Here is a 27,788-nt window from a genome sequence, read left to right as displayed (position 1 = left end):
AATTGATGCAATCTTAAATATTAGATTAAAGATTGTTTTGGTCTATAAAGGTTTAAATCAGCAGATAATAGCTGATATTATTGATCCACTGCTGGTAACAAACACTCACAGCCTGCAGGTGAAACTCCTCCTCCCCACTGCTCACCTGTCGGTCTAAAATCAACAATTTGAAGCAGATGTGTTACCTGTCTGTTAACCCTCGCTGAGTTCCTGCACGTTGACTATGGTATGGCTATGGTAACGCGGAAGTACTCAGTGAAAACTGGCGCAGCACGTAAACTGTCTTGATTATTACGTCACACCAGGTGAGTTATACCGTGTAAATGTTTTGAGGGAAAATGTTTTTAATTTAGTTTTTTGCGAAAGCGAACTCCATAGACCAAAATCCACCGCGACAAGGTCCTAGCCAATAGGAGAGGCGGCCAACGGCTCGGCCAATCAGAGAGCGGCGGGAGTTTTCAAACTTCAAGCAGGAAACAGTCGGGAGACAGTTGGAGCTCCACTGCGGTTTTCCGAGTTTTTACGGAGACTTTGGGACATATTCAGGCGCTGAGAGGACAGACCGGGACACCGAGACCCGCCACAGCACCGGGACACCGAGAGGCGACACAGGATGGCGGATTTAGCTGCGAACGGCTGCTGTGAGTGTCTGTTTGAGAGTCCGTAACAACCGTAGATAGAAATACCACAAAAATGTCAGGATAACTGCGGGTACACGTCAGGATAAATGCAGGTAAATGTCAGGATAAACGCGGGTCAGTGTCTGAATACCCTGCTGGTGTCTCTGAAAGTCTTGAGGATGTCTCTGCTCTTGACTGTGGAGATGAATCAGAGCTTCGTGCATGAGTTTACTTGAAGGAGCTGACCTCAGAGCAGCTCGGTGTTCAAACGATTAGCCACAACTTTAAAACCACCACAGGTGAGTCACCTGTCACGGGAAAGGTGATGGGTGGCAGGCAGCTGAGTGTAAACATGTGATGAATAGAGACCTGTCCAGGTGTACCTGCCTCTCACCCTTGTGATACCTGGGCTAGGCTCCCCCTCTTGGGACCCTAAGGTTAGGACAAAAGATGACAATGTGTAAGTTAAATCTCCTTCTAATAGGCAGCAGGTGAGTGGACTCCTCACCATCCTTAAATTCCAAGGTTTGAATCTAAAGGTGACTTTAAGCATCAGGTCTCCTCGTCAGGCCCACCTGCCTCACAGACAGGTGTGCAGTCAGACAGACAGGTGTGCAGTGATGTTGTCTCCTGCTGTATTGCAGATGAACGTCTGACTGCTGAGCAGATGGATGAACAGAGGATCCAGAATGTGGCCTATCAGTACCTCTGCAGGCTGGAAGAGGCCAAGAGGTCAGTGAAAGTGAGCAGGAGCAGGTCAGGTGTTTCTTCACCTCTGCTGACAGAACCTTTCTCCTTTCTCTTCAGGTGGATGGAGGCATGTCTGGGGGAGGAGCTTCCTGCTCCCACTGAGCTGGAGGAGGCGCTGAGGAACGGAGTCATTCTTGCAAAACTGGGTCATCGCTTTGCTCCGAGTGCGGTCCCTCTGAAGAAGATCTATGACCCGGAGCAGCTCCGATACCAGGTCACATGGCACACCAGTTAGAAACAGTTAATTCCAGTTTGACCCAGTTCGGCCCAGTCTAACCAGGCAGGCAGGGTTACTGATCAGCTCAGTAAGTATCTATGTGTTAATCTCTGCAGGCTGTCGGTCTTCAGTTCCGTCACACTGACAACATCAATCACTGGAGAGATGCCATGACGGCGCTCGGCCTACCGGCGGTCCGTGAACACACCGACTGATCAGAGTATTGATTAGCTGATCGCTTTGATTTTTGGACTGATCACCTGTCATTGTTTTCAGATTTTCCATCCTGAAACTACCGACGTGTATGACAAGAAGAACATGCCAAGAGCCGTGTACTGCATCCATGCGCTCAGGTACATCTCATCTTACTTGTCTGGTTGCCTGTCCTCTATGCTGCTATCTCACCTGTGCTTACCTGTCTCTCTGCAGCCTCTACCTGTACAGACTTGGTTTAGCTCCACAGATTCACGATCTGTACGGAAAAGTAAAGTTCACAGGTAAACACCGCACATTACAGACAGCCACAAGGTGCTGGAAAGGTTTGGAAAGTGCTTGGATTTGGCTTTAGATGTTTAATAAACTGGGGGGTGGTTCAGATGTTTGGATCAATCACAGTGAGTTTTGCTGACTTGTGACTCTGTTCAGAGGAAGAGATCAACAACATGAAGCTGGAGCTCAACAAATATGGGATCCAGATGCCCGCCTTCAACAAAATTGGAGGAATCCTGGCCAATGAGCTGTCAGTGGATGAAGCTGCAGGTAGGACTAGATTCTGATTGGCTCTTAGAGCTGCAGGTAGGAATAGACTCTGATTGGCTATTGGCTGTACTGACCCTGTAATCTGCCACCAGTCCACGCAGCGGTGGTAGCCATTAATGAGGCGGTGGACCGAGGAGATTTGAGTGTCACGGCAGGGGCTCTGAGGAACCCTGCTGCTCTCCTCACTAACCTGCAGGAGGCGCTGATGAGCATCTACCAGGAGATGCTGCGACAAGCGAGGAGGAGGAAGGCTGAACGGGCTGCCAGCAGGGTAAAAATCTGACTAGTTAAAGAGATGCATGTTTGTCCAATCAGATAACGAGACCGCTGACGTGTGTGCATGTGTGTGTCAGCGGGCAGCTGCAGAGGACAAAGACATGTATGAGGAGTATCTGACTCAGAGGGAGATCCAGGACTACATCAATGCTGTCAATGGTGAGAGAGAGCCCCCCTATTCTGATGGCATTAATAGTATTATTGATGATGTTACTGATGATGTCACTGTTTTTGTCAGTGCGGGCAGCAGTTGAGCAGGTGGACGAGGCTCTGGATGCCGCAGACGAGCTCGCTCTGCTGTTGGCTCTGCAGCTGCCATGTTTGGCCCTCAGGGGCCTCCATACTGATAACGGGCCCTGGTACCTGGACCAGCTGAACGCAGACCGCCAACAGAAGGCGCTGGTAAACACTCTGTCTCATATATACACACACACTCCCTTGCTCTCTCTAACCTCTCTGTGACCTCTGACCTTAGGATCAGGGCTCTGTGGATCCTCTGGAGCGTGACGAGCTGCAGGAAGGCATCACCACCGCCAACCACGAAGCTCAGAGCGCCAGAAACTGTACGTCACTTCCTGCTTCCACCTGAGGTCACTTTTTTGACCTCTGACTCACCCCTGAGTGTGTGTGTGTGTGTGTGTTTCAGTGGATGTAGCGCTACAGAGCGTTAACGTGGCGCTGCGTGGAAATGACCCCCGGCACACAGTCAGCTGCCTGATGACCTCTGACCTTGAGCTGCCTGAAGTGTTTCCATCTGCTGCGACACTCTATCACCGAGATCTGCAGCTGCTGCAGAGGCAGACCGCACAGGTAACCTGCTGCACAGGTAATGTTACCTGAGGCAGAGAGCTTAAACTAGACTTTGCGCTGTCATTTCCTCAGAAACAAACCGAATTGATCTCCACAAAGCTTCAGCGGCTAAAACGTTTCTCCTCCAGCGTTTCATCCTCTCGTATGCTGAAAGCAAATGTTTAATATCAAAGATCCATTTTTAACCAAAAACACCCGCCTGGAGCAGAAACCTCTCTGATCAGCATCATCATTATCACTAACAGGTGAGTCAAAGCTTTGACCACATGTGACACCTGCAGTTTTCACTATTTACTTGAACTTTGCATTTTTATTACAAGTTTTTAGCTTGGTGGGTGGATGCAGTGTTCGTACTGGAGCTGGAAATCCTTGAAAATGCTTGGATTTTAATATTGTGCTTTCAAGGTTTGAAAAGGGCTTGAATTTTGGACATAGCGCTCGAAACTGTAACGTTTTTTTTTTTTTTTTTTTTTTTTAAATAAAACATAACTCTCTGATTGAATAGTTCACTTATGAGATGGAGAAAGAAAATGAGTCTGAAAGTCTAAAATGAAAATTTCGCTGCCTGGCCCGCACATCTGCATGTGACCTCTCAGTCTGTTTTTGGCCCCGCCCCTCCCTCAAAGACAGAGTCGGCGTTTTAATAAGTGTTGGCTTGAAAACTGCAAATTCCAATTATGGATAAGACGAGTATAGAATTATATTTAGGTCAAAAGTCACGTGCGAGAGAAAACATAATCCTTGCAAATAATGTCGTTCCACGAGCGCAGGGGTTCGTTCCTCGTGAGTAAATTAAACAAATCTCGTGCGTTGAACTCAGCAGCCGTGCATACAAAGAAACACGGCGCACACGTGTGTCTGCTGTGCACTGCTGCAGGTTCAGCTCTGTGAGGAAACTTTACACCAGGGAATGTGAATCTATGTCGAAATCTTTTTCTCATAGTCTAATATTTGTGCCTTCTGCCTTCATTCACACTTGGAAGAGGACAGACTGAAGAGTTTGCCGCTTTTGCCTCAAAGCAAACTATTATTTATTAAAATGTTGGTAAATTACTATATTTACATTTTTTTTGGGGGGGGGGGGGGGAGCACCTCACCATTGCCTGTGAAATTAAATGACTGAAATTTACCATAAAAATAAGCTCTTTTAAAGAAAAGATAATATACTACTTAGGATACAGTATTAATTTTATTTTACTTTGACGGCATCTGGCCCTCACACTGTCTGCAGAGAAGAAATCTGGCCTGTGGACAGATGTACTTAATGACCCCTGCTTTACGCCCTCGGAGCTGAATTCTTTGAAGAAAGTGACATTTGACCTTTTGGGCGAAGCCTAATGTGATTGGTCACTTTGATGGATAGTGATGTACTGTTGCTGTATGAACCCTGTGGTTGGGTGGATTTTATTCCCAGCAAACAGAAGAATGAAGGTGCCGTGAATCAAAGCTCTGCAGAGTCCTGCCCGTGTTTGTGTGAATGCATCAAATTAAAAGGAGCCAATCGTAGTCTGGAAACTTCTTCCCATCAAACCTTCAGAAATCCGACAGCATCAGCGGTGAAAGTAAACAAATCTGTTAGTCCGCATTTTTATTTATGTATTAGGGCTGGGCGATATGGACCAAAAGTAATATCTCAATATTTTTTAGCTGAATGGCGATATACGATATATATCTCAATATTTTTTCTTCCCAAAGGTATAAACAACTAGAAGCATTCAGAGAGCGCAAACCTCCGCCAAGGCCATAGGGTCACTGACGCTGTAATACGTGTATCTAAATACTGTGAAATAATCTTTCATCTTTCCCAGACAACAATAACCCCCTATCCCGCAATAGTGAAGAATCCTTAAAAAAATTCCTGGATCCAGATCGTGATCCGGATCACCGCCAAAATTTAATCACTTCTTCCTCTTGTCATTTCCAACCACTCCATAAAATTTCATCGAAATCCGTTGATAACTTTTGGAGTAATCCTGCTGACAATCAAACAAACAGACAAACAAACCAACGTGACCGAAAACATAACCTCCTTGGCGGAGGTAAAAAGGCCCTTCAGAGTCAAAGCTACATGTCCCAGGTGTCACAGACATTTTTAACATTCAGCTGTAGATGTACATGAGAAATTGCTCAAAGATCAACTAGTGGCACATTTAAATAATAATGCTCCTCAAATAAATTAATGTTTTTTTTTTCTCTATAAAAAGACTCACAGCTGTGCTATTAAAATGTAAATAGAAAAGATGGAGAGTAAAAACAGCAAAAGGCTGACTGATTCTTTACAAAGCCAGTCTGCAGTGAAGTAGACTTCACTGAAAAGTACTTCCTCCTGTGTGTACTCCTGTACATCCAGTACTGTGACAGACTGCATGAACAGCCAGCTCAGTAATTCCATAGACATATGTGCTGACGTATCACAGCAATGGGCCCACGGTGTCTGCAAGCACACGAAAAAGACCCACTTCCGGTATGAAGGTCATGTGATTTACGGTGCAAACCAACTTCTGCTGCGTGTGGCAGTGCCCTCTTACCTGCAGGCAGGGACTTTTGGGGGTCCGGGTGATGCCACGACAAGTGCACGAACGGATGCAGTACGAAGGCTGTATGTACACACAGCGGAGAATTTCAGGTTTCCACAACTCTCTGACCTCACTGTAAAAAGTCACTAAATTTGTCGCTAGTCGCTTTTTGGGGGAAAAAAAGTCGCCACTGGGGTCTGAAAAGCTGCTAAATCTAGCAACAAAGTCACTAAGTTGGGAACACTGCCATGCGGTCGCTTCCTGCAAGATTTATCTTGGTTCTTCTTCTTTTTAAACAAAGATAAATTTCTCCCAAGGGAGACAAATAAAGAATCTTGACTTGACTAACGGGTGAAGCGGAGAGAGGCGGGGCAGCGTGATGCTGTGCAGAGATAAACTGGGAGAAGAGAAAGGTGAACTGGTGGAGCGACAAGTATGATTGTAACGCAACGTAGACTATATCGATATAAACGATATTGTCACATCTTATATCACGTATAGACATATATCTATTTTTTAAAAATCTATATATCGCCCAGGCCTAATAAGTATCCTTTTTGCGATTTCAAGGACAGGTGCAGAGTGAGAATTGGAGCTGCTCAGAGTCATGCTCATTAAATCAAAGGCAGCCAATGAGGAAGCAGCAGGTCGCAGCTCTGCAGCTGCAGTAATCAGCTCTTTACTTAGAGATTTTAGCATGCACTTCCTGTCATCTGCTCCAGGGGGAGCTGCTGTTGGAGGAGCTCTTTGTTGCTGTGGAGATGCTGTCAGCCGTAGCGCTGATCAATCAGGCCCTGGAGGCAGGACGCCTGCAGCAGTTCAGCTCCTCATTGGTCAGTCCGTCTGCAGCACTTTCTGATGTAGACCCCGCTCTGCTCGACAGGTACCACTGCTTACCTGTTTACCTGCCTGTCACACACCTGATGATGATTATGTCACTAATGATGATGTCACTTTTGTGCAGGTACTTTGAGTCTTTGGTTGGCGTGAAGCAGCAGGTGGGCCGAGACCTACTCACCTGGAATCAGCTGCAGGAAGGAATCAATTCTGTGAACGGGTCGGCACAGGACGAGCAGCAGCGTACGATACAATGACACAATTACAAACAACACAACAAACACACAATAAACACCACGCAATCGACAGCACACATGAGCCGACACCACAAACTGTTTGACACAGGATGACCAGCAGCGAACCACAATATGAAATGATTACAAATGACAACACAAAACCAAATGGCTTGGCACAGGATGAACAGCACTCATTAACCCTCAGTTTAAGCCTGTGGTGGTCACCCTGTGAACTCTGACCTCTGTGACCCTCAGAGCTCCTGGCTGTCGGCTTGATAAACGAGGCTGTGATGATTGGAGACCTCCAGCGGCTGCTCTCTGCCCTGCTGCTGCCCTCTTGTGGTGTGGACGAGGTTTTACCTGCCAACATCTGCAGGTACCTGACCTTGCTGAGCAGAGCCAGGCAGCACAAAGCTCAGGTAACTGCTCAGGTGTAACTGCAGAAGCACATCTGCACAAGTAATCTGAGACTCCGACCAGAACTCCGACAGTCAGTCTGAAACTGACTTTAGTCTGACATTGATCATGGCCCTCTGCAGGATGAACACAGGTGTTTGAGGTTTAAACATGCAGTCACATGTCCTCTTCTGTCCAACCAGGTGACCAGAGACCCGGGAGCCGAACTGTGGTTGGCTGATATCCAGGAGGCTGTGAGGACAGCCAATCAGCAGAGTCAGAAAGCTCTAAAGTGTGAGTCACAGATTTATTTCAAGCACAGTTTACCTGCACAGGTGACTGTAGTTTTTAAACATGTGGTCATAAACCAGTAAAATCCAGTCAGAAATCTGCAGGTAGATGAAGCTCAGACACCCAGAAACCAGATCAGAACCAGGTCTGAGCCTAAAATGCTACTCTTCCACTGCCGAGGTGCTGGTGTCGATTTCAATGAACCGGTGAAACGGGCCCGCGTTTCTGTGAACTGCTCCTTTACGTATGAGCGTGGGCGGGTCCTCGTCTGGACACAGAAGCCGAAGCGCACAAATGTGGGAGAACACGCTCCCCTTTCTCGTGCTGCAAATACGTTTACGGTCCAAACCAAACTACTGCAGCATCTGTGTGCAGCACAGAGGGAAGCACAGACAGCGATTAGAGCAAGACGACAAGTACACACTTTGTGTCCTTTTATCTGTGATATGAACTGATACAAAGCAGCAAGTTCAGCCTTAGAGCCCAACCTAATTCACAGCCGTGAAAACTTGATGTTGAGATGGCAGAGTCACGCCCTTCTGCCGCTTTGGTCACGCGTTCGTGGTTCGAGACCAACTAGTTTGCGGGGCCGGAGTTGAACCCGTTTTTCGGCCTAGCACCGAGTGCTTCCACGGTGGAAAACCTGCCTAATGGGCTCGACACACGGGGAGCGACAAACGACAGCGACAAATGGGCCGCATTGCCACTGGGGTGAAACCGAACACACGGGAGGCGATAGCGGCGGCAGCATTGCGAATCGCGCTCTCATGTCACTCATCTCCAAGAACCTGTACCTGTACCTGTACACCTGGACCTGTACACCTCCAGGACACTGGGGCGTGCAGGTCGGATCACAGCCGACCACTCTCACCCTGGGCACAGACTTTTTGACCCTCTCCCCTCAGGCAGGAGGCTACGGTCCATACGGACCAGAACCTCCCGCCATAAGAACAGTTTCTTCCCCTCTGCTGTTGGACTCATGAACAATTACCCTAAGACTGTTACCACCACCCTCCACAAACGCTGATGACCCTATGTCTATGCACCTGTCTGATTGCACTGATGTACATATTAGTGGAATATAGTCTACATTCTTTTATCTTTTAATTAGTCTCTGCACTGTATATTTTGTAATTTTGTAATATTGTGCTATAGTTATAGCTCTAATATCTCTGTATATTTGCAATTTGTATACTTGTATATTGTCTTATAGTTTTTATACTTATTTGTTTTTTTCTGTAAGCACGAAGTACCGCAGCAATTTCCTAATGCTGTGAACCTGTTCACCCATATGGCAATAAAACCTTCTGATTCTGATTCTGATTCTGATTCTGAAATGTGATTGGTTAGACATTTTCAAAGCAGTCCGTGTCAGACACGGCAATAAAGATGAGTCCGAAGATTTTATTGGAACTGACAGAAATCTTGCTGTTAAGTCTCCTCTACAAAAGAAAAAGACAACCTTGGGTTCATCCTATATTAGCACAAATGTCCTCTCGATAGAATAGAATAGAATGCCTTTATTGTCATTATACAGGATGTACAATGAGATCTATGCGTCTGTTTAACGTTGGTCTTGTTCCCATACGGCTGCCTTTTATGTGTAGCTCGATAATCACTGTGTGAAGTGTCATATAACGTAGGAAAGTCAAACACAGATAAAACGATGCTTTCCTTCGTGCTGAAAGTGGTTGCAGACTGCAACGTGTAGCATACTCTCCGCTCATTGGTCAGTCAATGAAACCCTCGCTGATTGGTTTAGTGCCACGCGACAGCGACAAAAGTAGAACATTTTTCAACGTTGTTGTGTCGCGTCGCGTGTGCACGTCTACGTGTACGAGCTCGAAATTTCACATGCACGAATGGCGCTGGTCGCTTAGCTGGAGGAGGGCAAGCGATTGTCGCCTCATCGCACAAGCTCCATAGGAAATGAATGAAGAGCGAGCGACGTCGCTCCCCGTGTGTCGAGCCCCTAACGGTTCAAATTAAGGTGTTGGTGGGAAAGAGGTTACAGTACCCCCAGAGGAGGGCTCAGAGGTCCTACAAGGGACAACGTAGAGGTGCTGGGAGGAATAACCAGATCTGAACTGGGCCTCATAAGAGCATCTGGAACCAGGATGCCATTGTTCGCATCAGACGAGGAGCTGAGAGCGAAACATCAATTTACCTGCCAAACAGTCTGGGCTCGCTGTCAGCACTGTGACATCACTGAAGGTGTGCATGGAGACAGGTGTGAGCATCGCTCTGAGTCAGAAGAAGAAACAGCTGAAAGGAAAACTTCCTGTCAGTGTGTCTGTACCAGTATATTGATTATTGATCATGGCTCTGTATTGATTATTGATTGCTCATGTGTCTGTCAGTGTGTCTGTCCATTGCTGCGGTGAATCAAGCCGTGAAGGAGAACAGGGTGAAGCAGACACTGCGAGTTCTGTCTCTGCCGGAGGCGGAGCTTCAAGGAGTTCTACCTGATTGTTCTGCAGAGTATCAGAGAGAGCTGAGTGCCCTGATGACACACCGCACACTAACAGGTGTCACACTCACACTGCACACACACAGGTCACACACTCGCTCACAGGATACACACTCACGTGATCTACATAACTCACAGGTAACACACAGAAGCAACACACAAGTGACATGCACACAGGTGATGCTGTCTCAAAGTTGCACTGAGTTACTGTGTGTGTTTGTGATTTGTTACACGTGTGTGTTCAGGAGATAACCGCAGTCCGTGGGTTCGAGTCCGGCTGCAGGATGAGTCCTTGTATTACTTCAACCTGAACAGACTGGAGGGCAGCTGGGAGAAGCCCCCCGGCTTCGTCCACAACAGCGTGTTCATGGACCGCCACGACATACAGGTGAGACACACCTGAGGGTCACCTCTTCAAGTCTTCATGAAACTGTACTCATATTTTTGCATTTGGAAGTGTCATCCCTCCCTGTGATTGGCCATTAGCTGGTGATGTCACTTGTCTCCCTGCAGGAAGTGGTCAGCAGTGTTTCCGCGGCGTACAGTCGCAGCGCGCTGTGGCAGAACAGCGAAGCTTTCATTGTTCGCCTGCAGGCTCAGTGTCGAGGCTTCCTGGTCAGATGGCAGTTGGAAGCGCGACGTCACTTCCTGATGAGTCAGACGCCCGCCATCATCATCATCCAGGTGAGTGTGAGACCCTGCAGAGAGCTGAGGTTCATCACCTACAGGTGTTGCAGGTGTGTTACAGGTGTTTTCTGCTCTGTGTTCAGTCTCACTGGAGGAGGTTTGTCCAGCAGAGGGCGTACAGACAGCGGCTGCAATTCCTATATAAAAACTGGAGAGCTGTCGTCAAGGTAACGGCTGCTGTCCAGAATCATGTGACTGCAGGAGAAACGCAATGAACTGAGATTAGATGGATTAGTGTAGCTCACCTGTAGATTATCAGCAGGTGAATTATTGCCCTCCTCTGTGTGTGAACAGATCCAGGCATTTGTGAGGATGTGGTTGGCAAGGAGACGATATCGAGCTCGGCTGAGTTTCTTCAGACGTAATGTGAGTCCTGCTGATGTCACGCTCACATGACTTATAAACTCATGAGCTCAGGTGAGCTCTCAGCATATCAGTATGTGGTTACTGACTCGAGGCTCTGCCCACATGTTGAGCTTTTTCTATCCAAACTACAGTTTGGTGTCACACTGTGTACAACAGCGTCAGCCAATCAGAGTAGTCTCTGCTGTTTCCATAGTAATGGTGCATGTCCACAGGTGGGCGCTGTCATAAGGATCCAGGCCTTCTTCAGAGCTAACAGAGCCCGTGAACAGTACAGGATGCTCGGTGAGTTCACTGCCGCCTCTGATTGGTTGGACTGCAATGCCATTGATAACTTGTAAATAAGTCCCTCCCCCTAACCCATTTTAGTGCACTCGGCCACGCCCCCTCTGTCTGTGGTCAGGAAGTTTCTTCACCTGCTTGACCTGGGTAATAGTGACATCAGAGAGGAGGCAGAACTCCTGCGTCTGAGGGAGGAGGTAGTGAGGAGCATTCGCTTCAACCGACAGCTGGAGGCCGACCTGGACCTGATGGACCTGAAGATCGGGCTGCTGGTCCGCAACCGTGCCACAGTGCAGGTACCACCACCCCCATCTAGAAACGCTGTATTTCGTGTGTCCTTATTAGCATTAACGAGGCTGTATCTGTGAACAGGAAGTGGTGTCTCACTGTAAGAAGCTGACGAAGAAGAACAAGGAGCAGCTGTCGGACATGATGGATGTGGAGAGGACTAAAGGCCTGAAGGCTCTGAGTCGAGAGAGGAGGGAGAGACTGGAGGCCTACCAGCACCTGTTCTACCTGCTACAGGTAAAACACACCCTGACACCTGTGGTACTGGGGTCGGAGAACAGCCCAACATGGGCCATATGATGGTCTCCATGGCAACACATACACTGTTCACACATGATGTCTGTAGGTGTGTCCAAATTCAGGGGCTGCATCCTTCAGAGGACGGCCCAGCCTCTCCTACCCTGACCTCCATGTAGCTCCTGTCACCTAGCAGCAGGAAGCTGTGGGAAAGAAGCTGTTAAATGGAGCTAAAACTTATTTTTTGGTTTATTTAATCCTGTCCTGGAGCAAGTCTCCTGGAGAGGGGCTGTTCCCGTCTGGAGTTGCCTTCAGTGAGAGGCAGTTAGCTGGGGTGGTTATTCTCGTATCCCCAATGCTTGCTGCCGGTACGTCTGAGTTTTCACTGGCGGACGAGAGGGTTGCTTCCCTGCGCCTTCGGTCCGGAGAACGGGTCCTGAATGTTGTTTGCACTTATTAGATTAGACTAGATTAAACTATATTAATCCCTTTATGACGATTCCGTCAGGGAGATTAAAGTTCCAGCAGCACCTTTTACAGATAAGGGACACAAACACAGCAGAAGTCACAAACAAATAAGCATGAATAATAGGGCTGCAACAAAAGATTATTTTGGTAGTCGAATAATCTGTCATTTTTGTTATCGATTAGTCGATTAGTCAACGATTATTTCAATCTTAACTCACCTGTTAACATCACCTTGTTCTCTTCTCAAAATTAAAATAATGACCCATAAAAATACAAGTTTGAAACTAATCAAATGTATTTTAAACATTAATGTGACCATCACAATAAATATCAAATAAAAAATGCATATTAAAGTAAATGCAATTTTTATTTTTAAATGAAAATATAATGTGCAAATGAATAAAAATGGCCTCTGTCCAAAAGTTCAAATAAGGCTTCAAATTTAATCAAAAAGTTTTTTCCGTCCAAAACAGCTGAAAAGTTTACAGATGATTCAGTTCATACAGAGGTTTATTATTCAGAATGAATGCTGATATTAATATGAAGAAAAAAAATAGGAGCCAGGGTAGCTGCTCCTATTGTCCTTCACTCGTTAGCTAACATAACTGAAATGGTGGTGCTTAGCAAACATTATCCATGAGAGCTTGTTTCCGACAGGTAAACTAACAGAAACATTACTGTACAAACATTAACACAGGTATCAGCGACGCACTAAAGTACCCATCCAAGGCTGATGTCACAGCTCCAGGGTGCCAGCGTTTCAAACGCTCAGCACTGCAGTGATGCTGCCGTGGAAGGAAAGCTCTGCTCAGTCTGCATTCAGCTTTATTTTGGTTTTCTGTGAAATGCTCCCACACCTTTGACAGTCTGTCTCCATTTTCTTTCATTTTCTCCACCCTCCTCTCTGTTCCACTAGCTACGCTGTTCTGTTACTTTCTTCTTCATTGGTATTGTTGTTGCTGGCAGACAATGGAGGCAATACTGCCCCCATATCTTTCTGTAGTGTATTGCAATTACAAAATCACACGATAAGCGGAACAAAATAGATGGATGGGTTTAAAAGTACGACACTTCAACGATGAAATTCTACGTCGACAAATTTTTGTAGTCGACGTCATCGATTACGTCGATGAATCGTTGCAGCCCTAATGAATAAATAATAAAACAGACAACAAGGTAGAAAGATAGGTATAAAATGTATAGCAGATAATCTTGTTGTTGCACATTTTCCACTATTTCTTTGTGTTGTGTTGTGCTCAGGCTACTGCACACACATACACACACACACACACACACACACACACACACCTTCCCAAGTTAGTCCTACACTTGGGAAGGAGCAGTCTGTCACTGAACAGCTGTGATTTTGGGTGCACACATCTGTGTATGTGTATATGTATATGCCAGTGCGTGCTTATATAGACCCTTTTACAGCCTACATCATCAAAGGATGCACGCACATTTTGGCAACAGAAGTGAACTGCTACTCAAATCAGTAAGAACGAGGAGACTGAGCAGCTTTTAAAAGTGATTTAAAAGCGATATCAGCATCAAAATGTCTGCTGTTGCGTGTTTGGCTGTCAGAATTTCTACTCTACCAAAAGTGGACTGAAGTTGTACCGAATCCCACGGGATCATGGCCGTTTAAGAGAAAACGGAGGCGTCAAGCTATCAAATGTATTGATAAAAAATTGGACTGAGGACACGATCAGAAATGCTCGCCTTTGAAGTGCCCATTTTATATCAGTTAAAGTTATTTATCTACTCTGGTTATACCGAGTTCTCTGACTTGTTTACAATGACCCGAGCCTCATACACAGCGCTCCTGTTTCCTTGTCTTTGACTTGGAAGAACTTCTGCCTTCAAGACACAAAACTCAGAGTCTGTGTCCTGATATTTGGTGTTCGGTACACGGCCGCAAACAATTGTAATAATAATTGTAAGCATCCGGTGACTTCTATGCGCTGCAACCTCTCTCCGGTGTATACGCTGGGTTTCTCCACCAAATACACGTATTTATCCGCCCACGGATACTGGGCCACTTGTTAACGTACCACAGGAATCAGGGAGTCTGTTGCCGGTGGTCAAGTTAATTTTTGCAGGTAGTTTTCATGACCTTTGTTGATAATCCCTTCTCGTAGATTGAAACGCTATTGAACTCCACCATATTTCGGTTTCCAAAATGCACGCATCGCTACCTACGTCATCATTGTTTACAAACAGTAAAAAGGTTTATTGGTTTGTTTCATATGTTCGCAGGGTTCTAGCTGCGCATTGCTGAGACACCCTGGCGCCGGGCTGAGGATTTCACCGCTTCAATTTTGGAGCTCTGCTGTCACTGCACTTAGCAAACAGGGGCCCGCCCCGCGGATCACTAGATTGCTGCTTGCACCTGTATTATTTCACTGCAATTTACAATCTACCGCAGAGCACGGACAGTTGACATTGTGCACGTTTGATCTACCTACGGTTATGCATTTTGTGGCTACAGAAATCGAAATGATAACCTGCCTTGTGCGCAATTCTGTTCCCCTGTGAAAATCTGTTCCCCCTGTGTCGGCAGCGTGCACTGCAGCCAGATAGGCGTATCCGACAGTCTTCACGGCGCTTCTGATTGATTTCTCGGTAAAACGACACTGTAAAAGATTTGCTGCTAAATTAATTTGTTCCCGTGTTATGGAGTGGGAACATAATATTTCAAAAGGCTGAAATATTATATTCCTCCGTGTAACTTTGGCAAATAAAGAGCAAATGTTTTCATATTCACAGGAGCTGTTGTCCTTGATGAGAGGAATAAACACTGTAAAAGTCTGTTACGGTGCTTATCAAAAAGACCGCAAACTTAAGGACCTGGTCTCAATACGTGAGTTTAAGGCACTTTTACATAAATTGCCAATGACTGCAATGAGCTGTAGATGTTTTGTTTAATTTTTAATGACATTTTTTAGGTTTCTTAGACTTCTTATTTATTTATCCTTTTGACCTGTATGGCTGTTTTCTGTGAATATTTGTCATACCCAGGACACACTTGAAAAAGAGATTTTAATCTCAATGTGTTTTTCTTCCTGGTTAAAAAAAGGTTTGAAATGAAATGAATGTTCTGTCTTCAGGACTTTGCTGCACAGCGTTTCCTGCTGTGTGACGCAGTGACGCACTGTCAGCTCACCTGTGCAGGTCTCCTCTTCATCTTCTCCCGTATCTGTCCCACCAATCCGCTCTTTTCCCTGCAACGCAAGTGAGGAAAAGAGACAGATGGTTTACCTCCGATGTCAACGTTTAGGTCCTCTGCCTCCCACCTGTTTGGAAAAATCCCTGTTTTCCACTTTTCGTTTGGTCACTTTTGGGGGTCACGTAGCTTAAATGTCACTGTAAAACATGCTGACCGATGTTTTTATCCGCTGATCATTGATCAATCAGCAACACAGAAAACCGGTCAGCGCTCAGTTCTTGGCCTGCTGGCAGCTGTTGCAGTGCATTGTGGGAGTTGTAGTATTTACACCATTTACCCATGGGCTGTTAATAGTAGCTATATGAAATCATCTCGCTGGCCTCATAAAATTAGATCACAGGCCGGATGTGGCCTGTGGGCCTTGAGTCTGACACATGTGACAGAGAAAAACTGCAGTACCGTATTTTTCGGACTATACGTCGCTCCGGAGTATAGGTCGCACCAGCCAAAAATGCATAATAAAGAAGAAAAAAACATATATAGGTCGCACTGGACTATAAGTCGCACTTTTTTGGGGGGAGGGGGGGGGGGGGGGGTTGATAGAATCTGAGACCCAGAGCAGAAATTCCATCTTGAACGGCAATTTAAAATAATAATGGATTAAAGAACAGGACGAACACGGTTACACCTACGTTATGCTAACGTAACACATTCAGCTACATGACGCACAACGAACACGTGTTCGGTATGTTAACGTAACATTAAGTTATTCAGATAACCATAGCATAAAGAACATACTAACAAGTTAACCAAACCATCAATCCATTGAATTCTTCATCCTCGGTGTCACTTCTAAACAACTCCGTACACTCCGTAGACGAAGCGCCGCTTCCTCTTCTGTGTCGCGTTAGTCAGACTCGTCGTCAGCTGCAGTTCCAATTATTCCAGCCTTTCTGAATCCCAACAGGATGGTTTGTCACTGAAGCCCATGTTTTCTTGATCCATCCAATGACTTCCAGGAAAGTTGGGTGGCGCATTCTCCCAGTTGCCGTTAAGCTGTGCTCTCCATCCATCATCCACTGCGCCCACAGGTTACGCAAGACTGCCTTAAAGCTGCAGTTCACGGAGATGTCAAGTGGCTGGAGGATTTTGGTTCATGTGTTATAAATGTCACATATACGTCGCTCCGGAGTATAGGTCGCACCCCCAGCCAAACTATGAAAAAAAGTGCGACTTATACTCCGGAAAATACGGTACATTAAAATGTTTACTTGGAATAATCAACAGAATACTAAAATAATCGATAGTTGCAGCCCCACTTCTATTCAGACAGCCATAGTCAAACATTAGTTTTCAGCACTAGTGGAGCTGTGAAAGGCCTTCAAGAAAAATGACATGCACCTCGAGAAATGTAACTACAGGTTTGCAAAGACTTATTAGGCTTTAGATGTGCTTTCTGGTTGCATATGTAGGCCTCTTCACTCAAATAACAAGTGGTAGCAGCTTTTAGCGGTTAGCATTGGGGGGGGGGGGGGGGGGGGGGGGGGTTGCCGGGCTGAAAAAAAATTTCTGGCTAGAACCCTGATTGTTCATGAGTGATGGGAGAAGGGAGGAAGGTGTTCCCGGCATGTCCTACCAAGAGGAGGTCCTGGGGCAGACCCAGGACATGCTGGAGATTATATCTCTCCATTGGCCTGGTAACACCTTGGGGTCCCCCCGGACAAGCTGGAGGAGGTGGCTGGGGAGAGGGAGGTCTGGGCTTTTCTGCTTAGGCTGCTGCCTCCACGACCTGGCCCTGGATAAGCGGAAGAGGATGGATGGATGGAACTGCAGCATCGTCAGTGGCACATCCAGATATAAAGATGAGTGAATGATTCATTTCCAAACATACTGACAGCAGTGAGACATTAAGGTTAAATAAAACTGAACTGGAGGGTAGGCCACAAAGGACACCCCCAGTGTGTCCTTTGAATCTGGGGAAAAGGAGGATGCATTTAGAGGAGCCTTTAAAATTTGGTCAGCTTTCGTTTCCTCGCCCTGACATAATTGGCCTTCGAAGGATGCAGCCCCTGAATTTGGTCACACCTTGGATGACTCCACCCTCTAACTCAGCAAATAGAGGGTCCATCTGGTGGTGATATTCAGTAACTACAAATTAAATATTGGTTCAGACAGATTTGTGTTTTACCTGCTGCAGGTGAGTTATAACGTGTGTGTGTGTGTGTCTGTGTGTTAGACTCAGCCTCTGTACCTGGCTCAGCTGATCTCTCTGATGCCTCAGAGTCGCTCCACCTCCTTCATGGAGATGTTGGTGTTCAGTCTTTTTAACTATGGCTCTGACCGACGTGAGGCATTTCTGCTGCTGCAGCTCTTCACTGAGGCACTGCGATACGAGATCAGGTAATGATGATGCACCATACCTGTCTGTGAGCTGTAATGTGATGTCACTTTTTACCTGCGTGTGTGTGTGATGTCAGGCTAAAGGTGGAGCAGCCTCGGGATGTTATCACAGGAAACCCCACTGTCATCAAGATGCTGGTGAACTTCTACCGCCACGCTCGCGGTCAGAACGCCCTGCGTGAGTCGCTGGGTCCGGCTCTCCAGGACGTCCTCCTGGACCGGACCCTCAGCATCAGGACCGACCCGGTGGATGTCTACAAGACCTGGATCAACCAGACTGAGACCCAGACTGGACACAAGAGGTCTGAGCACAACCTAGCAACTTCAAGCTGAAACGGTACACCAGGTATCCTCAAATCCAGGCCTCCGGTGTCCTGCAGGTTTTAGATGTGTCCCTGATCCAACACACGTGAATCAAATGGTAAATGGACTGGCTCTTATATAGCGCTTTTCTACTCAGTATGAGCACTCAAAGCGCTATTACAACATGTTTACATTCACCCATGCACTCCCATTCATACAAGCACTTCCATGTTTGCTAAGCTAAGTGCTTTTTAATTAACTATCATTCACAGACATTCATACTCCGACAGGACGGTCGGAGAGCAACTTGGGGTTAAGTATCTTGCCCAAGGATACATTGGCATGTAACCTGGAGTAGCCAGGAATCGAACCGCTGACCTTCTGATCAGTAGGTGACCTGCTCTACCTACTGAGCTACAGCCACCCCTCTGAATTACCTCCTCAGGATGCAGTCAAGTTCTCCAGAGTCCTGCTAATGACTTTTGTATCTGACTTAAGTGGGTTGAGGCAGAGACGCATCTAAAAGTTGCAGGACACCGGCCCTCGAGGCCTGGATTTGAGGATCCCTTCGGTACACTTTCATCTGAAACTCACCTGTGTCTCACCTGTACTCGTCCAGCGTGCTGCCCTATGAGGTTTCCCCTGAAGATGCTCTGGCTCATGCTGAAGTTCAGAGACGCATCGACATCGCCATCATCAACCTGAAGAACTTGACAGACCGAGTCTTCAAAGCCATCACAGCCAACCTCCACAAGCTCCCGTACGTCTCCACCTGCCGGCCGCATATCACATTACCTGTTAAAGTTTTCTTTGTTGACCGATTGTCTGTGTTGTTGTAGTTATGGTCTGCGTTACACAGCCAAGGTGCTCAGAGATACTCTGAAGGTGAAGTTTCCTGAAGCCAGCGAGGACGAGCTCTACAAGGTAAAGAAGTTTAAGGGAACGCTGACCTCCACCCAGCAGGGAGGACCTTAAGTTGTTCCTGTTAATTTTGGAACATGTTCCTCACAGTGACAGTTTACTTCCTTGAAATCAAAGTCTGCTCGAATGTGATTGGTCAGCAGAATTTGGACAAACAGAAGCAGGAATGTTCTAGTTCCCTGTTTACAGGTTCTTTGTAATCCTATGCAGACTTGTGTTTACGAGGTGAGGCTGGACTTCCTGAGGAGATGCTGATCAGCAGGTGGAGCTTCTGTCTGAGTTTCTGTCTTCATCAGTCTGCAGGTCATTAATGTGACCTGCAGTCAGACTGATGAAGATGAGGGCTGGAATAACCTGATATGACTGCAGAAAACAGGCCTGTGAGGAAGTGTATAAAGTGTCATTCCATATCAAATACATCCCCACCTGACAGTCTCAGATCTTCCCTTTAAGAAGTGGATCTTTAACTTGGATTTTTTCAGGTAAATCTGAGATGGTCAGGTGGGAAGGCTTTTGTTAAACTGCTGAACTGAGATGGAATGACCATAAAGCTGAAAGTTAAAGCACACATTTTGAGCAGATGGTCTGTCTGTGGACATCTGTACTTGGAGGGCTTTGGTGGTATGAACCGTCAGATGGAGAACAGGTGGGGCGGTGTGCTGTGAAACAATCTCTCTAATGTGGGGCAGTCCAACATGCTGAGGCACTGAATCAGCAGAATCAAATGGCTCCTCTGTAAACGTGATTATTTAAATTTTTTACCTGTTATGAAGTAAATGTTAGTTGTAATGGCTGAAGACTGACCATCAGTGTTTCCTGAGAACAGGAAGCTCCATGTTTACCATCGATTTCTCACCGTCTCGCTGCGCAATTTCCTTCTTTCTCATCAGATTTAAAAACTGTCCATCTGCTTTCTCTCTGCAGTTTAACGTCTGTTTAACCTAAAGTGAGGTTCGACGTTTGTACAGCAACGGGTCTCAAACATGAGTCTGAACCATGTGACTCTGACCTCAGGAATTGAACCTCTAACCCTGAGATTGCCTTGCTCCCTGCAGATCGTTGGTAACCTGGTCTACTACCGCTACATGAACCCGGCCATCGTGGCTCCGGATGGCTTCGACGTGGTGGATCGTTCAGCCAGCTCCACCCTGCAGCCCGAGCAGCGCCATATCCTGGGCTCCATCGCCCGCATGCTGCAGCACGCCGCTGCCAACAAGCACTTCCACGGAGATGGGTACCACATCAGAGCCCTGAACCAGTACATCAGCCAGACCCACAGCAAGTTCAGGTGGGTCTTATGTGACCTCTGTAGCGCTCTGCTTTTAAAGAGAGGAATCAAGCTGGAGCTAATAACTTCAGAGGAGTCAGAGAAGGTTTCTGAACCCTTCATACCAAACCGGTGTCTCCTGGTGTGAAGAGGAGGTGGAGGTTCTCCTGACGGTGTTGGTGTTGTGTGTCTGTCAGGAGGTTTCTGCTGTCCGTTTGTGATGTTCCTGAACCAGAGGACAGATTCAGCATGGACGAGTACTCAGAGCTTCTGATCGTCAACAAACCCATCATCTACATCTCTGTGAGCGAGTTGCTTAACACGCACAAGGTCAGGAAGCGTCATCTCCACCTGTACCTTCACCTTTTTCCTGCACACATACCTGTACGTGGTCTACAGAAACCTATGAACCTCTCACTGTCTCTCTGCAGCTTCTGCTGGAGCATCAGGAGGTTTTGTGTCCGGACCCCTCAGACCCCCTCAGACTGATACTGAAGGACCTCGGACCAGTTCCCAGCCTGCAGGAGCTCATCGGTACAGCGAAGCCCACTGCTGCTCAGCCCAGATCCTGTCCCTGCAGGTCTGAGCCAGTCTGAGTCTGAGTGTTTTCTGTCCTTCAGGAGAATCTTCGTCAGCAGCTGATCCAGGATCAGACTCCGGCAGCTCTCAGAGCAGCAAGATGGAAGTTTCTCTGACCCTCACCAACAAGTTTGACATCTTCGACGACTCCGAGAAACCAGATGCCAGAGGACTTCTGCTCAGGTAGCCCTGCCTCTAAGCCAGTTAGCGTCACCTGTGTGTCAAATTTAGTGCTACCTGTCAGTGCACATTAAAGAAGTAACCAGTTTCTTCCAGGTGTTCCACAGTAATGTTTAGGAGCTCCGATTGGAGACATTAGAGCCTTCTTTGATTTCCTGTTTATAAAAACATGTAAGAATATTTAAAAATAAATATTTTGGTTTTCAGCACTAAACAGCTGATCATCGACGTCATCAGGACGCAGTCAGGTGACTCTCTGAGTGACATCCTGAGAACAACACCATCACGTGACCAGGTAAAACTCTCACTAACAGGCTGCTTCTCATTGGTCAGTGACTGGCAGCTGTTTCAGTCTCGATGATGTCATCTAATCTCCAAACAGGAAGTGTGTCACAACTGGCTGATGCAGCGCCGCGCCCAGCAGGACGCTCGGACTCCTGAGAAGCTGAAAAGAAACCAATCACTGGTCGCCAATGGCAACCTGAGCCTGGAGGAGAAGAAGAGAAAGATCCTGAGGAGTCTTCATCGTCTGGAGGGACTCGGCATCCTGAAACCGCCACAGAGCGAGAATCAGATCCTGCAGATGATCGCCAAGGTAACAGCACGGCTTCATTAAACCTCCTTCTTTCAGCTGCTCTTTCAGGGGTCATCACAGTGGATCATCTGCCTCCATCTCACCCTGACCCAGCATCCTCCTCTTTCACACCAGCCCTCTGCATGTCCTCCTTCACTACACAAACCTCCTCTGAGGTCTTCCTCTTTTCCTCCTCCCTGGCAGCTCCATCTTCATCATCCTTTGTCCAACATATCCACTCTCCCTCCTCTGCACGTCCAAACCATCTCAGCCTCGCCTCTCCCAGAATCCAACAGTGAGCCGACTGCAGTCTAACTTTCCATGGAGGGAAACTTTGGCATGTTTCATGACCTTCTAATCAGAACCTCCTGGCCTGGTTTCATTGTTTTCATGCTTTTCCTACTGTACGCTGTTTAAAATGTCTCTGACGGTGATGTAATGGCACATTCAACATTTCCCTGCCAGGACATCCGTCAGCAACGTCTCCACCGCCAGCGCCGTGGGGCGGAGCTTCAGAAGCTCCGTCAGACTCTCAGCAGCCTTCAGGCCAAGAGCAGCTTCCACAGTGAGCAGGTGGACTACTACAGGCATTACATCACTTCCTGTCTGGACAACCTCATCGTCAGGTATGGGCACCCAGGTCTCGGCCATTCCTCAATACTCAAGTGGGGTCAAGTACGTACTTCAGTACTTGTCGAGTACGGGAGGATGCAGCACGATCACTTTACAATTGGAACGCTGGCGTACTTGATGACATCACAGCTCAGCTCTAATGTTTCTACCGGCTTCCAGCTTAAATTTACTGTGATGACCATTTCCAGTGGAAGCTGCCCACAATACACATAAAGTATTTTTTAAGCACTCTCGCAAAATGCTCGGCTATTAAAACCATCTCTCAGAATAAAAATATTATACATGTGTACTCAGCTCATGCTGCTGACGGACAAAACAGGTCAGATGTTAGTTATTTTAATTCCATGAGACTCCCACCACTTGCAGACAGATGGCGTTTAGAATAGAGTTGAATAAATATTAAAAACGTATAATTTGATCATTTCTGGAGCAGGCTGGCATCAGTCTTCACGACCTCATGAACAGCATCAACAGATGTTTGTTCTGTGAAAAGCCTCTCACTTTCCTCCCTGAGTAAATATTTTTAATATCAGCTTTAATTTGAAATAAGCTGTTAATACACATGCAGCACATCAGGAAAAGCGATGAGCCAATGATTCATTTCCAACTATACTGACAGCTCTCCAGAAAGACAAACTATCCAATTATGAAGCTTAACTTTCATCTTAACCAAACCGATTTGTTCAGGAACAAATGGGGGGTGGCTGTAGGAGGCAGAGCAGGTCACCTACTGATAGGAAGGTCGACTGTTCAATTCCTGGCTGCTCCAGGCTGCATGCCAAAGTATCCTTGTTGCGGGCAAGATACTGAACCTCAAGTTGCTTTCCGACGCAAAGGATGGAGTGAATGTTAAATAATAAAAGCACTTAACTTAGTTAATCATGGAAGTGCTTGTATGAATGGGGTAAATGTAAACATGTTGTATAAGCGCTTTGAGTGCTCAGAGTAGAAAAGCGCTATATAAGAACTCAAATGAAACACTGAAATAAACCAAACATCAGCTGTTCGAGATCATCTGAGTGAATTATATCTGTTTCTACCCGGGTATAACGAGCCTCAACCGCCCGGTGAGCGGACAGCTGCTGTTAGAGCAGCGAGAACGCACATCTCCGAAAACGGAGTCAAGCGATATCCTGATTAGGGGCGTGCGATATATATCGTCTACGATAATATCTTAATTGCCGTGTTAACGATGTGCGAGCTGACATTGAGTATGCTAATTAGGAAAAATAAAAACAAACGCCTCGGCTCCACGCGTTCACTACTTTATGCTTTTATAGGCTGCAGCGCGTGCGCATTGAGAGCGCCCGTACTGTGCGCTAGCATAGCTGCCTGAACAACACACCTCAAGCTGGAAATGAGTGAACACACTGCGCCAGACATCGCCAGCCTCGCAGTCTACCAAGCAAGCAAGAGCCAGGTATAAAGGGGCGTCAACACAGGAAGTGACTAGCAGCATTACGGTGACTGGAGACCACAGAAAAGTCTGACAGGCAAAATAACTGCTGGCAACCCAAAGTAGGCGGGTCCCGAGTTATCTTCCCAACTTGGAGGTGAGCAAATGAAGTGACCACCAATGAGAGCAGAGGATAACGATGATTGAACTTTGATGGGTGGGTTACCGAGGTAACGAGAAAGTCACTTCCTGTTCGGAGGTCGCTTACATCAGGAGACTCTGAGTGACATCACATTACAGCTCACACAGACTCTGATTCTGTTTCCCCTCCTACAGCAGCGCTGATGTTGGAGGTGTTCTGTGTGGTGCTACCAAGCATTTAGTGTTGTAGTGATAAATGGGGCGGGGCTCTGGTGACATCACAGTTGGCGTGTGTAGGCCAGGCGCTACACTACATTTGCGGTGTCTGAATGAACCTTGTGAGCTGTAACATCTCATTTTTGAGGTGGTCCAAACAAAAATTTGTTACATGAAGTACAACATAAGCACTACAGAAACCAAACAAACAAGTCCACAAAGTCGTGACCAGAAGCCGACATTTAAAGGTAACCTGCTCCAATCAGGCGTTACAGGGACACTGAAGAGTCCTGAGCTGATCTGCCATCAGCTGATCACCAATATCCACCTCCAGCTCCTGAAACAGGAAGGAGGCTTTACACAGTGTGTTACTGCCAAACACACCTGTCACAGGGGTTGTGAAAAGTCGTCTGAGACAATGAAAAGGTCTCATCACTGATTGGTTTGTCTTGCAGCAAATCGACCAATAAGAAGGCAGCAGACAGCAAAGGGAAGAACAAGCGTCCTGCTCTGAGTTACAGCGCTGCCCGGCTACACGAGAAGGGAGTTCTGCTGGAGATCGAAGACCTGCCGGCCACACAGTGAGCACAGAACACACATACCTACGACAGAGGCAATGCAGCGAGGGCACGTGTTCACGATTTCTCTGTTTTCAGGTTTAAGAACGTCATGTTTGACATCGTTCCTGGACCTGAGAGGGGGAGTTTCAAAGTAAAAGCTCGATTTCTCGGAGTGGAGATGGAGGAGTTCCTTCTCAAATACCAGGTACAGCCCAGACCAGCCCAGACCAAACCGTACCAGGCCAGATGATACAAGTTTAAACTGTGTGTGTTTGTTTTAGGACCTGCTGCAGCTGCAGTATGAGGGTGTGGCTGTGATGAAGATGTTCAGTAAGGCCAAAGTCAATGTGAATTTGCTCATCTTCCTTCTCAACAAGAAGTTCTTCAAGAAATGAAGCAAGTGGCACTCTGACTCTCACCCATCTCTGTGTCACAGTGTCAATATTCTCCTATCTGTGTATCAGACTATATAACAGAGTGAGCACTCTGCCTGGATCTCATGCTTTTATATTAGTGAGGTTTAAACAGAGTGATTTCTTCTTTTATAAATGTATCTTTGATATTTTCATGTTTATAAACAGAGTGTGGCATCTCTCTCCCTTCTATCTCTGCTCTCTAAAAAGCTTTAAGCCTGTTTTATTATTTCACTTCAGTATTTGGATGTGGTGCAGAGTAAAGCATCTTACCTTTGTCTCTTTGTATGTCATTCTGAAAGTCAACACGAGTCTCATTTAGAGGAGTAACACATCACTTTAGTCCTATCTTTGTGTGCCAAAGAATTCAAACACTAACCTGACTTTTATTTTGAAGTTTTGGCTCTTTCAGGAGTCTGTAGTTAACTCAGTGGGCGGGGCTTTGGCCAACCTGGGCTGGTTTTTATTGGCCACTGAATTTGAAATTTTTAGCTGCATTGAGTTCTCACTGATCAATAACAGCTGATGAATACCTGTAAATATTTCCTGTCATGTTCTTCTTCTTTCTTGCTGAAACATTTAATAAATAAATGTGAACGTTTCAGTCTTTGAGGTTTCTGAGCTTCTTGGACTAGCCTGAAATCCTGAGCTCAGATCTGGTTCGAACCGGTTCTGAGACTGATGTTTAACCATCACACAAACTAACCTGGAGCGAGTGAACGGGACTATGGTGTGAGTCAGTCCCCATAGACTCCCATGGTAGAACTTTCCACCAGAAGTAAACAGGTTTACAGCTCCGGCTGCAACGATTCCTCAAGTAACTCGAATAATTCAATTATAAAAAAAAAAAATTGTTGCTGCGCTCAGGTGTCTTCATGTAAGTGGAAAGTTCTCCGTTGTCTTGTGGGTTTAATGGCGGTTGGCAAACCAGCTTAGAGCTGCATTACTGCCACCTACTGGACTGGAGTGTTGATCAGGCATTAGAAAAACCGCTCAGATTCTAAAAAGTTCTCAGTCGCGACAGATTTCCTTTAATACTGAGTGGATCATCACTGACAAGTTTTTCCATGGCTCCACTGCTCTCTACTGTGTTTGTGTGTTGTGCTCGCTGTGCTGAGAATTTCAGCTGTTATTTTTTTTTTCTCTACTTCAGCTCCCAGAACTTATCGCTATAACCATATACACTCCTGATCAAAATCTTAAGACCAGTTAAAAAAATTACAAGAATTTGCATTTTGCACTATTGGATCTTAAGAATGTTCTAAGTAGAGCTTCACAATGTTAAAAGAACAAATTGGTGCAAGAGCCAAAAACTTTTGAGCAGGGAATTTACTGAAAACTGCATTTACACACAAACAAAAAAGGACTCAGTAATGAGCAGCTCCACCGTTCTTGTTGATCACTTCAAACAATTGTTTAGGCATGCTTGATACCAGTGTTTCCAGGAGGCTAGTGGGAACGTTGCTCCAAGTGTTGAAGATGGCTTCACGAAGGGCATCCACTGTCTGGAACTGATGTCCAGTAATGGCTTTAATTTGGGTAGAGGATTGTCCCGTGTCTTGACGGACAGCCAATCGGATCCTGCGGCTCAGCGCTGGTGAAATTTTTTGGGTTCTACCACTTTAATTTTTTGTTCCATAACCCTCAGGATCATTTAAAAAAATGCAAAATGGCTGTCTTACTGCTTCCAACCTCAGCAGCAATGGCACGTTGTGAGAGGCCTTGCTTATGCAGCTCAACAATCCTACCACGTTCAAAGTCAGTGAGCTCTTTTGCTTTTGCCATCAGGAGGTCTCGACAGTGTAAAGACTGGAAAGAAAATGACATGGAATCCAAATTTTTGCACAGCTTTTGGCTTTTAAAGGCTGTGGTCTTAAACTTTTGATCAGCTGAAAAAATCATGTTTGAGTGTAAATGCAGTTTTCAAAAAATTCCCTGTTCAAACGTTTTTGTCTCTTGTGCCGATATCTTCTTTTAGCATCGTGAAGCTCTACTTAAACCTTCTTAAGATCCAACAGTGCAAAATGCAAATTCTTGCAATTTTTTAACTGGTCTTAAGATTTTGATCAGGAGTGTATAGACATACTGCTAGTGAGCGCTGCTGTTAACACTAGCGATCGTTCAGTACAGGAAGGATCCCTGCCCTGTCAAAATATTTTTTATACTTTAATTCCTGGTTAGTGGTTAAATATAGACCTGCAGTAGAAACGTAATTAGGAGAATGCTTGTGAATAGAAAGCATTACAACATTAAGCTCTTGAAGCCCCCAGTTTTTCAACATAAACACTGATAACACAACAGCAGCAGTCAGCTGTTTTATGTGTAGTCTGTGCAAATGCAAAGAGGCGGAGCCATTATAGAGCCTTTTGGAGCCTTTTTAATGCAATTATCTGACCAATAATATGGCTGCTGTGGCTTCTTTGGACTAACAGACCATCCAAGAGCTTTCAGTAAGTGAAATTCTTCTAGGATTCTGATTGGATGTTACTAATTAGCAAGTATGTGAGTCTGCCTTGCAGACCGATAACCAGGG

At 46.2% G+C, this 27,788-nt stretch overlaps 1 protein-coding gene across 1 annotated transcript; it reads left to right on the top strand.

Annotated features, from left to right (window-relative positions):
- Window positions 1–411: 411 nt before the first annotated feature.
- On the top strand, window positions 412–25,859 carry iqgap3 (IQ motif containing GTPase activating protein 3). Its single transcript, XM_030749233.1, has 38 exons — window positions 412–641; window positions 1,265–1,352; window positions 1,428–1,584; window positions 1,704–1,781; window positions 1,864–1,940; window positions 2,017–2,084; window positions 2,233–2,346; window positions 2,439–2,617; window positions 2,700–2,781; window positions 2,861–3,024; window positions 3,098–3,185; window positions 3,269–3,432; window positions 6,671–6,831; window positions 6,913–7,028; window positions 7,277–7,440; window positions 7,621–7,711; window positions 10,069–10,236; window positions 10,424–10,566; window positions 10,692–10,862; window positions 10,949–11,032; window positions 11,160–11,231; window positions 11,444–11,513; window positions 11,598–11,806; window positions 11,883–12,035; window positions 17,909–18,072; window positions 18,150–18,374; window positions 18,995–19,135; window positions 19,215–19,299; window positions 20,352–20,584; window positions 20,761–20,893; window positions 20,995–21,097; window positions 21,184–21,325; window positions 21,530–21,617; window positions 21,705–21,917; window positions 22,362–22,522; window positions 24,738–24,863; window positions 24,939–25,047; window positions 25,124–25,859. Exons 1-38 carry the CDS (start codon window positions 614–616, stop codon window positions 25,235–25,237), a joined length of 4,926 nt encoding a protein of 1,641 aa, XP_030605093.1. The 5' UTR covers window positions 412–613; the 3' UTR covers window positions 25,238–25,859.
- The last annotated feature ends 1,929 nt before the right edge of the window (window positions 25,860–27,788 follow it).

Source organism: Archocentrus centrarchus, chromosome 16 (genome assembly GCF_007364275.1).
Source record: "Archocentrus centrarchus isolate MPI-CPG fArcCen1 chromosome 16, fArcCen1, whole genome shotgun sequence".
Taxonomy (NCBI): domain Eukaryota; kingdom Metazoa; phylum Chordata; class Actinopteri; order Cichliformes; family Cichlidae; genus Archocentrus; species Archocentrus centrarchus.
This window is presented reverse-complemented; position numbering and strand designations above follow the sequence as displayed.

Bases quoted from the DNA above. Each gene is read 5' to 3' on its own strand.
- iqgap3 (XM_030749233.1), top strand. From the start codon at position 614: ATGGCGGATTTAGCTGCGAACGGCTGCT. The intron at 12,036-17,908 runs GTAAAACACACC...TCTGTGTGTTAG, and splicing joins ACCTGTTCTACCTGCTACAG to ACTCAGCCTCTGTACCTGGC. The intron at 18,073-18,149 runs GTAATGATGATG...GTGTGATGTCAG, and splicing joins GCACTGCGATACGAGATCAG to GCTAAAGGTGGAGCAGCCTC.